The 11,217-nt window shown below is 46.3% G+C and overlaps 1 protein-coding gene across 4 annotated transcripts; it reads left to right on the top strand.

The window, feature by feature from the left end:
- Positions 1 to 4,597: 4,597 nt before the first annotated feature.
- Clec4g (C-type lectin domain family 4 member G) lies at positions 4,598 to 9,229 on the top strand. Of its 4 annotated transcripts, XM_021170606.1 has the most exons (9): positions 4,598 to 4,666; positions 5,684 to 5,794; positions 6,472 to 6,525; positions 6,671 to 6,733; positions 6,847 to 6,951; positions 7,466 to 7,555; positions 7,727 to 7,875; positions 7,983 to 8,098; positions 8,736 to 9,229. In XM_021170606.1, exons 1-9 carry the CDS (start codon positions 4,612 to 4,614, stop codon positions 8,872 to 8,874), a joined length of 882 nt encoding a protein of 293 aa, XP_021026265.1. In that variant the 5' UTR covers positions 4,598 to 4,611; the 3' UTR covers positions 8,875 to 9,229. The 4 variants fall into 4 exon arrangements, with proteins under 4 accessions (XP_021026265.1, XP_021026266.1, XP_029336667.1 ...); XM_021170607.1 differs by lacking the exon at positions 5,684 to 5,794; XM_029480807.1 differs by lacking the exon at positions 6,671 to 6,733.
- Positions 9,230 to 11,217: the final 1,988 nt, after the last annotated feature.

Here is an 11,217-nt window from a genome sequence, read left to right as displayed (position 1 = left end):
AAAAAAAAAAAGAAAAAGAAAATAGCCAATTAAAAAAAAAAGAAGAATGTGAGTTTAAGACAAAAAAAAAAGTTGGCTTCCTCCTTCCACCATGTAGACTCAAACATGTGTTATCAAGCGGGTACCTTTGCCAGATGAGCTATCTCACTGGCCCCCACCTTGTTTGTGAGATGCAGTCTCTCACGGGGACCTGGATCACAGGCTATCTACACCGGCTGACCAGCAAGCTCCAAGGACTTTCCCGAGTGCACTTCCCCGGTGCTGGGGTTACAAGCACATTCCACCTCACCCAGCTTTTTCATGAGTACTAGAAATCAGACCCACACCCTCATGCATTCACAGCAGCACTTTAGAGACTGACCCATCTCCAGGTCCCATAACACTCATTCCTTATCGCAGTACCCCTTTGAAACAAGCCCGGTCACAGTTCCTCCTTTTCCACAAAGGAGAAAACTTTTAAAGCACACACCAGCCCGAGTCCGTTTCCCAGCAGAAGAACCCACTAACTCGGTTAACAACTTCCACAGATCTGTTTTCTCCTTTCTGACCAGTGTCAGCTAGAATCACATTAAGGTCAAGTACAGTGTTTTGACCAAACACCTTTGGGGTTGAGCTGGCTTTCAAGGTCACACCTAAGGATATTTTTCAGGATCTAGCAGAGTCCTGGGACCTGACTGGTTCAGTGTTTCCCCCCTCAGGAAAAAGCTGAGCCAACAAGAGACAAAGACCAGAGCTTGGGGGCGGGGGCGGGGGGGACAGCTCAATCAGGAAAGCCTCTGCTTTGCAAGCGTGAGGACCCTAACTTTGATCCTCAGTAAGCACACTCGTGCGTGGGGAAGGTTGATGTCATGCATCCCTGTAACTTTTATTCTCCTATATTAACTGCCATCTCTGAGGCGTACTGCCCTCAATCTCCTAACCTGGGCCTAGTCGGGGACGCTTCTAGCCTCTGTAAAATCTTATCTAGGCCTAGAATGTTTTCAGCCTCTGAGACTAGCTGCCGAATAAGCTCGTCCCTTGTCGGTTCTTTCTGATCTCTGGCTGACTGATTCAACTTTGCTGTTCTAGCTCAAACTCCTCTCCAAGCTGACTGACTAAATCTGGCTTCTCTCACCTTCTCCTGAATAACACTGCTTGGCCTCAAACTAACTCTGATAACCTGTTCTAATCTTCTGGCTTTTTCTTATTCTCTGGTTTGTTTCTTCTTCATCTATATCTAGCTTGTTCTCTCTGCAACTGTAAGGGTCCAAAAATTGCTGAAGGAAAAACCCCAGACTCAGATAGTATGCAAAAACAAAGAGCTTTTATTCTGCAGAAGCAACTAGCAGACAAGGGCTACCATCATTTCAGAATGGGACCCAGAAAAAAACATTTGAGCTCTCTTTTATAACAGAGGTGCTTAATTGTTTCTGAGACTTCTAAAACTTCAGGCACATTCCAAGGGGTTTTACAGAAACCATTAACCAGACAGACATAAAGAAGATATACTCCACAGGATACCAAGTGCAAAAGCAGGAGATAAGATATTGACTGAGTTTGTCTAAATAAAACTTCAAGGATGGCTTAGTCTTAAACTCTCCATGCCCCTGTAACACAAATGGTGAATATCAAGCCAGATAATTGCATGTAGGCATCCCCTATTACAACCTCCTATTCAATTTGTGGTCTCAATTCATGTGCCAACTCACAGTGAGCTTTTCTTTCATGTGAACACAACTTCTGAAAGGTGTACAAGTGCTGATAGTAGAGACAGGCCTCCCTCCCCTACTTTCCCAAGACTTAGGCCCTCACAAAAGCTGCTTTAAGTAGCCTCCCGCTACTCCCTGACGACGCCTGACTGGGACTTTAATATAGCAAAAGGTAAGGGGCACCTAAAGGTCCACCAGCAGATTCCACTGACAGGTCTCAGGGGGCTGCATGACGACCCACAGATTTGACCAAGGTATGTGAGCTTAAGCAGAGACCAGAGCGCCAATCTACATCCTATGACCCCAGCAGCACTGTAACTATGTCTTTTATAGACCAGGCTAGCAGAAATGTCAGGAAAAAGTGCCAAAGGCTAGAAAGACGGAGTAAATCATTGAGGGATTTAGTGCAGGCTGCTGAGAAAGTCTACCATAAGAGGAGGAAAAGGAGCAGAGACAGAGAAAGAAAGAAAAGCAACAGGGAAGGAATCTACAGAGAGTCTCGGGTTAGAGGATGAATACAAGTTGTTTGAGACCTTGGACGGAGCACCCCAAGAACTAGACTGGTGATTCTAGGCCTTTCCCCAGGCCTCGCCTGAGATGGCAGGGATGGGGAGGGCCACCAACCAGTCCCCCATCCATATGGAGCTCAGAGCCCAAGCCTCCCTGGTGTCTGTGTGCCAATATCCTATGTTGAGGGAGGCCCAGAACGGAATCCGGCCCCACATTACCAGGCTCCTGGAACAAGGGATCCTGTGGAAATGCCAAGGGGCTTGGAATACTCCCCTCCTGACTATGAAAAACCTGGGACCCAAGGCTGAGGAGGACTGTCCAGAGGTGACTAAACTCCTCTTAGAGGAGCTGAGAGGATTGAGATACAGAGACTCAGCCACGAAGGCCCAAATCTGCCAGAGAAAAGTAAGTTATCTGGGCTGCCTGCTGAAGGACAGCCAGTGCTGCTCTCCAATGCTGGCTCATAGAGACCATCCTGCACCCCCCCCCTCCGCAGAGCCCCAAACAGGTACAGGAATTCCTGGGCACTGCCAGGTTCTGCCGGCTATGAATTCCAGGGTTTGCTGAATTGGCTGCTCCCCCAACCCCCTGACTAAAAACAGACAGCCCTTCCATTGGGGTGAAGAAGAGCAACAGGCTTTTGACGCGATTAAGCAGACTTTACTGAAAGCTCCTGCTCTAGGACTGCCCGATGCCAGCAGACCTTTCCATCTTTATGTAGTAGGAAATGGGGAGGGGCAATAGCCAAGGCAGTGCTCACTCAGCGGCTGGGCCCCTGGAAGCGACCAGTTGCCTATCTGACAAAGAGATTAAAGGTATACGCTAAAAGCTGATCCACACCACAACTAGAAACAGCTTTTTTTAGTAAATAACACAATCTCAGCATTCACGGTGTGATCAAATATCCTGCAACACATTCCCCAATGCTGAGATGGTGGACACAGACTTTGTGACCAGCCTATATTACATAGCCTTTAAGAGACCCTGTTTCCACATGAAACTCAAGAAGTAGGAAGACCAAAGTGTGGATACTTTGTTCCTTCCTAGAATGGGGAACAAAATACCCATGGAAGGAATTACAGAGACAAAGTTCGGAGCTGAGATAGAAGGAAGGACCATCCAGAGACTGCCCCACCCAGGGATCCATTCCATAAACAACCACCAAACTCAGACACTATTGCATTATGCCAGCAAGATTTTGTTGACAGGATCCTGATATAGTTGTCTCTTGTGAGGCTATGCCAGTGTCTGGCAAATACAGAAGTGGATGCTCACAGTCATCTATTGGATGGAACACAGGGCTCCCAATGAAGGAGCTAGAGAAAGTACCCAAGGGGCTAAAGGGGTCTGCAACCCTCTAGGAGGAACAACAATATGAATTAACCAGTACCCCCAGAGCTCGTGTCCCTAGATGCATATGTAGCAGAGGATGGCCTAATCGGCCATCATTGGGAGGAGAGGCCCTTGGTCTTTCGAAAATTATATGCCCCAGTACAGGGGAATGCCAGGGCCAGGAAGCAGGAGTGGGTAGGTTGGAGAACAGGGCAGAGGGAGGATATAGGGGACTTTCAGAGAGGAAACTAGGAAAGGGGATAGCATTTGAAATGTAGATGAAGAAAATATCCAATACAAAAATGTAACTTCAAATATATCACATTGCTTTAGGTAGTAATTACATAATTTAACAAAGGGCACCTTACAATAAACTTTTAATAGCTTTAAAAAAGAGAGAGACCCTGTTTCCAAAAAAAGGTGGATGGGGGTCACCATGACAGCTCAATGAATAAAGGAGCTTGGTGCCAAGTTTTGCAATTTGGCTTTGATCCCAGAATCCACATGGTGTAGAGAGAAAACCAATTCTCACAAGTTGTCAGGTGAATGTACATTAGAGGGATCTCTAATCCTATGCAAGAACCCTAAACACACAATATAACTAAATAAATGCAATTTTAAAAGATAAATGGTGCCTGGGTAACAACACTCCAATCTGTCCTCTGACCTCCACAATCACACACACATACACACACTTACACAGAGAGAGAGAAGGTTGAGAACCACTGGTATAAACCAAACACATATCTGCTTGGCACTGTGTGTATACATTATGTGTCTCCTATCTGTGCATGGGTGCTGTGTTCCTGGTCTATGCCTCCGTAGACACCAAAAGATGAGTCGTCACACCTTCTGTGCAGGAAACACAGCTACAGTGATCAAGCCACAGAGGTTTGATCTATCCCTCACAGCCCTAGCCTTGCCCAGCACTGCGACTGACCATTAGTTGGCTTCCTACACACAAGTATTGAGGCCAAAGACATGGAAAGGAAGGAAGGGAGGGAGGGGGGGAGATAGGATAGGGCTAGGGTGGAGACTTAAATTTATATCTCTCTGTCCAGGGCTGGACGCCACCACCACCATGAACACTGGTGAATACAACAAGCTGGGCAGTGCAATCGAAGAGGTCTCCAGAGGTAGGAGAAAGAGAGTCACCTCATTCTCCTCCATGGGTTCTTCTGCTCTAATGTCTGCAGTTTGGGAGGACAGGGGAGAAGAAAAGGCAAAACCATGCAGGACACACCACTGTATAGACAGAACTGTGGAATGGTGGTGCCCGCAGCACAGGCATGGGGATATCACATCCTGGACTGAGGACTTCCCAGGGTCCTAAGGGCTGGGTCCTGGGTCCTGGACTGAGAAACAGCATCACCCAAGTCTCCCCCAGAAAACCTGTATGGGGTACAGGTATCACTCCAGCCATAGACACCTTGTTACATAGTTTCTGGTTACACTGGCATAAGAATTCTAAGGCTGCTAAATATGCAGCTAGAGCCATGGGTCCCTCCATGTGTACTCTTTGGTTGATGGTTTAGTCCCTGGGAGCTCTGGAGTGTCTGGTTGGTTTATACTGTTGTTCTTCCTATGGGGTTGCAAATCCCTTCAGCTCCTTCTTCAGTCCTTTCTCTAACTCCTCCATTGGGGACCCCATGCTCAGTCCAATGGTTGGCTGCAAGCATCTGCCTCTGTATTGTCAAGCTCTGGCAGAGCCTCTCAGGAGACAGCTATATCAGGCTCCTGTCAGCAAGCACTTCTTGGCATCTTCAATAGTGTCTGGGTTTGGTGGCTGCATATGGGAGTCTCTGGATGGCCTTTCTTTCCGTCTCTGTTCCACCTGTGAAGGCTCAGTGCCCCAATGTAGGGGAAGTCTAGGGTGGTGAGGTAGGAGTGGGCGATGGGTATGGGAGCACCCTCATAGAAGGGGGGGGGGATGAGATGGGAGTTTGTGGAGGGAAAACCTGGAAGGGGGATAATATTTGAAATGTAAAAAAAATAAAATAAAATAAAATAAAATAGCCAATAAAAGAAATTTTTAATTTTTAAAATTAAAATTAAAAAAAAAATTCTAACTATGTTGTATGGTGGTAGGAGGGTACTTAAGCTGTCTGTACCTCTGTCCTGGAGAGAGCCAGAATTCATCTGTGTTCTACTAGGGCAGTTGGGACGTTGGGAGTGCTACAAACAAAGACTTTTCTTCCTGGTCTTGGCTTTGCTGGTGGCCACAGTTATTTGGGCTCTCATTCTGAGCACCCTACTGTCCAGTGGTGAGTGATGTATTTTCATGTGTACATGTCTGTGTCTGAGGGTATGCCGCGGGTGTACAAGTGCCCACAGTGGGTAGATGGCATCAGATCCCCTACAGCTGGAGTTGGAGACATTTGTGAGCCATTGCATGTGGGTTCGAGTGCTAAGAACCAAACTCAGGTTCTCTGGAACAGCATCTCTGAACCATCGCTCCACCGGAGTGATCCCTTTACAGGGACAAGTTATGCTGCCTGGCAGGTAAGGCACAAACTTGCTTCCTATGCGGTGCACCACATGGGGTCCTAGATAGCAATGAGTGTAAACCATGGTTCCCATGGGTCGCGACCCCTCTTGGGGTTGAACAACCCTTTCACCAGGTTTGCCTGAGACATCGGAAAACATATGGATTGTATGATATGAATTATATGTTATGAATGGAAATTCAAAACAGCAAAAAAATTAAAGTTATAAAGTAACAACGAAAATAATATGGTTAGAGGTCACCACAACATAAACTATATTAAAGGGCCACCGCATTAGGAAGGTGCTTGGCACTGTGTGTATGCATTTTGTATGTCTCCTGTCCATACTCGGGTGATGTATTCCTGGCCTGTGCCTCCGTGGATAACAACGTACGTGTCCTCACACACTCTGAGCAGGCGGAGGCTTCACAATTCATGCTTGCATCTCTCTGCAGCCTCCAGCAAGATCAGGGTGCTGCTCAGCCACCAGGACCTGCTGAGGACAAATGGTGCGTGAGGAGCTGCAGCGCAGGGGGACAGCGCACCCTTGCGGTGGGAGGAGGAACTGCCAGGGAGGAGGGCCTGGGTAGTGAATAGCTGAGGCCGCTGCAATCGGGTTGACTGGTTTGTGTGTGTGTGGTGGGGTCGTTCCAGCCTCAGAGCAGAAGGTGATGTTGAGTTCCCTGAAGGATGATATCGGAGCCTGCAGGAATTGCTGTAAGAAAGAGGGGTTTGGTAGAAACTTGAAAGTTGAGGGGCTGGGAAATGGGGCAAGTGGGTTGGGAGAGGCAAGTGGGGACAAGACTGGTTTTTGCCCCATCCCCATATAGGCTCCGTGACGAAAGCGCAGTTGCAAACCACACTGGCAGAGTTTAAGGACACACAAGCAAAGTTGATGGAGCAGGAGAGCATCCTGAAAGAACTGCAAGAGCGTGGTGAGAGCCGAACACAACCCCCTGGTCCCCGACCTTCATCCCTAATCATAGCCACACCGCTTCTTGGTAGTCCAGTCCTGGACCCTCAGGTCTCTGGTGACTAAACCCAGGGCTTCGAATGCTATGTAGGCTTTCCACACCTGAGCCGTGCCCAGACTCTCAAAGCAGGATTCTAAGCAGGTGCTCTACCTTTGAGTCACTCTCCCAGACCCTTGCTGGGGGATTCTAGGCAGGTGCTCTAATACCAACCTTATTACCAGCACTCATTTTATGTTTTGAGACAGGCTCCATTAAGTTACCAAGGATGGTCTTAAACTCTCTGTGTAGTCCAAGTTAGCTTTGATCTTACAATCCTCCTCTACCTCAGCTTTCTGGAGTAACTGAAACCGCCACGTTCAAATTGATGTTATTCTTGACCGTGACACCATGAACTGACCATGGATATATATTTTGACCTATACATAAGTCCCGGTCTTAACCTCAACTATAAATGTCCACTCTTCTGACCTTGTAGTGACCCAGGACTTGGCTAAAGCAAGCAGAGATCGTGAGAACATCCGCAGTGAGCTGTTCCAGGCACTGGAAGCTGTCAAGCGCCAGAACAGTGAGCCAGAGATGGGACGAGGGGTGGGGGAGGAGTGGACCCTGCTGAGGGTTTTCAGTGCTTCTCTTTCCACCAGATATTCCCTTGTTTCTCTGGAACCCCACACCATCCGTCAAATTCCAATGGTCCCTTTCTATAATGGTCTACTCTCTGACCCTCCCTACCCAACAGGCTCCTGTGAGCAGTGCCCACCATCATGGCTACTCTTCCAAGGTTCCTGCTACTATTTCTCTGAGACACAGGCCACATGGGATACAGCACAAAGCTACTGTGGAGGCCAGGGTGCCCATCTGGTGATTGTCAGAGGCCTGAATGAGCAGGTGCTCAGCTGGGACTTGGAAGAGGAGAAGCAGGGTTTGCCTGAACTGGTGTGGCCCAGAATGTTTGGCAGACTTGGCCAGCTGATGTGTCTGCCCACTCCTTCCAGGGCTTCCTGAGTCAACACACACGTGGCAGGGGCTATTGGTTGGGTCTGAGGGCAGTTCGCCACCTCAACAAGATTCAAGGCTACCGGTGGGTGGATGGAGCCTCACTCGACTTCAGGTAAGGAGAAGGCCCCATGAAAAATTTGAAGAGGGTTGAGTTAGACCCTGTGGAAAATGCTTTTGGATATCTAAAGACTAAATTCCTGGGAGAAGATTGGTGTTGATGTTTTGGTGCATATGTCACTGCACATGTCCATTCATGCCCATGCAAAGACTAGGGGGAAACTCTGGGTGGTCTAGTCTATCATTCCTTACCTTACTCCATTAAGACAGGCTCTTTCAGTGAACCTGGATCTAGGTTGACTAACAGCCAGAAAACCTCAGAGGCTCTCCTGTCTCCAAACTTTACCCTGCTTGGGTTATAAACACATGCACAACCATACACAGCTTTTTATGTGACTACTTGGGATTTGAACTCAGGTCTTTGTACAATAAAGCATTACAACAAGCATTCTTTTCCACTGAGAAATATCCTCAGCCCCTGAACTAACATTTAAAGAATGGATATGCTAGACCCTGGGAATTAACTAAGGGTTAAATTCTGGGTCTGTTCAAATGTACACTGCAGATGTAAACTCAAAGTAGGCATTCAGAATTTCTACAGCAGAGCCAAGCAAACAAGCAAGACCTGGGAAAGGAAGCTTGACCCTAGGTCTATCCTCGGCCCCAGTAACACTCCCACTGAACTACCACAGCCACTGGAACTCTGGAGAGCCCAATGATTCCAGAGGACATGAGGACTGTATCATGATGCTGCACTCGGGGCTGTGGAATGATGCACCATGTACCAATGAGAGAGATGGCTGGATCTGTGAGAAGAGGAGCAGTTGCTGACTAAGCCTAGCCTCCAGTACCATGCCCATTGCCTCGGGGTGAATCAGAAGGGTGGCTCCTAGTCCTTGAGCCACTACCAAGGCTATTTTTTCTAATGCGCCATTAATAAGAGCCACTCAGCCTGACCAGTGCATGCTTTATGACCCCAGCTCTAACTCACAAGACAGCTTAAACCTTCCATCTAACCTGTCAGTCTCAAAATCACTGCTCTAAAGCCCTGATCATCTGATCCCCTACCTGTTTCCTAGACACAGTGTTGGAGTTGTTCCATCTTCCTGCATCCCCCTATTTTACCCTCTGACTTGGAGATTTCTTCACACAGAGAGAAAGCATCAATAAATGTTTGAAAAATTAATCTATCCTCCAGATCTGTATTGGAAAAGAATGATCTCTGTAACCCACAAAGGAACATACTTTGTAATTTACTTTCCAAGAAGGGTGTGCTAGAACCAAAACTGGGCTAGCGACTGCTCAGTGGCCTCTGTCTTTTATCTCTAATATAAGTGATGACTGCATCTCACTCCATTAGTGGAAGCTCGGTTTTACACTCTGACATGACAGCTAATTGGCACAAAGAAGGAGGAGGTTCAGATAATATGGGTCTCTATCAGGCTGATTACCTTTAATACTGAAATTTTCCACAATTCTCATCTCTTCATTATGCACTATTTAAATCATACACCCCAATTTTAAGAGGCAACCTTAACTGCCATATGGAATCAGGACAATGGCCACTCTGGTTTTTCCCAGCTGGAAGGGATCATTTGGCATGACCTTCAGAGTATCATCTCCAGTGGGCTTAACTAAAAGACCCCAAGCTGCACTGATGGTCCAACTTGTATAACTCTAAGGTGGAGAGAGAAAAGGAGGCCTTTGTCTAGTGCCAGGGCAGAGATGTAAAGGAGAAATGAAGGCAACAGTTCTTAACATTAAAAGTCTGAGGAGGGAACCAGGAAAGACTAGAACAGAGATACTTTGTAAGAGTCCAGATCAACATCCATTATAATAGTTTGATAGGCTCACAAAAGCCTCCATCTAGTAGGCTCACCACTGCTTTGCTTTGGCTTCTAAGGGTGGCCACCAGAGTGCTGAGCCTTGGGTATGCTTTCAAATGCTGTGATCATGGTTGGAGTGGCTAGAATCATAGTTTGAGATCCCTTTCAGATGGCTTCTAGAGAAGGAATGAAGAAATTTAAGCATCACTTGGTTTTTAAGTTAAAACAATAGTGGACCTGTCTGTCTGGGTTCCAGATAGGATACAGCATTGAATTGAGCCAGGGTCTAAAGTCTCTTATATCTTGGCAGCATTTTCCTTATGAAGAAGGCAGTCATTAGTGATATACAGTTATCTAAATAACATCTCACATGTTTATGTCTAATGCCTGGGGAGTGCAACCTCCTGGACTATATCAGAAACACCAGCCATTTCAGTCTTTGGTTGTTATTTTCTGTAAGGTGTTTAAGACCATGTAGTTGGACAAAATTAACTGCTTTTATTTAACTGTCATGGTCAGCTAAGGATCTTGTCCTTGGGAGCCACTTGACTTGAAAGAACCTCTAGGCTGTTTTGCCTTTCAGCTGTTCCATCGATGTGAAGATAAGTCAAAGGCCTGGCTTGACCAAGGATTCACTTGGAAACATGATTTTTTCTGTGCTGACCCTCCTCTTTATATACTGGACACTGGTTAAAGTCACTGGTAGGGTCTCCATGGCCTCTATGAACAAGAGTTATAGGATATTTTGAGGGATATCTTACCCCTGGGACCTAGATGACTTTGGAGGGCAAGGGGAACAACAGTCTCCCTTTTAAACATTCTGATCATATCATTGTAGTCTTCTAGTATGGTTACTGAACACTCAGTAGGTCAGTTACACCAATCTGGTACTTCTAAATACTGTGTAACACTTAGATAAAGCTTGGGGAAAAAAAAAAACACTTTTAGTTCCATTGACTTAAGCAAAGTTCAATGTATTGAACTTTGACATCAATGTACTGAACTTTAACCCTAGAAGTTTTAATATCATGCATAGCCTATCAAAGTCTCTTCTTTTACATACCTGAAATAATTTACTCAGACCTTAATAACCGAGATAAACTTTCTAGCTTATTTTTTATATTATGAAACATAGAAACAGTAACAAATTTACCATCTATTGTGAGAATTTGGAAGGGGAATAACTAAGCAATGTCTAGTCTACCCTTTCCTTACAAAGTCCAAATGATAAATCCAAGTTTGAGTCACTGAAGTTCATCCTAGAGAACCAATGAGTTCTTCGGACTTACTCATGGGGAACCAAGGAGCTTACTGTGCTTACTCATTCGCATAGATAAGGGGTTACTAA

The sequence above is a fragment of the Mus caroli genome, chromosome 8 (genome assembly GCF_900094665.2).
Source record: "Mus caroli chromosome 8, CAROLI_EIJ_v1.1, whole genome shotgun sequence".
Taxonomy (NCBI): Eukaryota; Metazoa; Chordata; class Mammalia; order Rodentia; family Muridae; genus Mus; species Mus caroli.
This window is presented reverse-complemented; position numbering and strand designations above follow the sequence as displayed.

Excerpts from the sequence above, each read along its gene's own strand:
- Clec4g (XM_021170606.1), top strand. The coding sequence starts at position 4,612 with ATGAACACTGGTGAATACAACAAGCTGGGCAGTGCAATCGAAGAGGTC. Across the intron at positions 5,795-6,471 it reads GAGCACCCTACTGTCCAGTG|CCTCCAGCAAGATCAGGGTG; the intron begins GTGAGTGATGTA and ends ATCTCTCTGCAG. Across the intron at positions 6,734-6,846 it reads CGGAGCCTGCAGGAATTGCT|GCTCCGTGACGAAAGCGCAG; the intron begins GTAAGAAAGAGG and ends ATCCCCATATAG.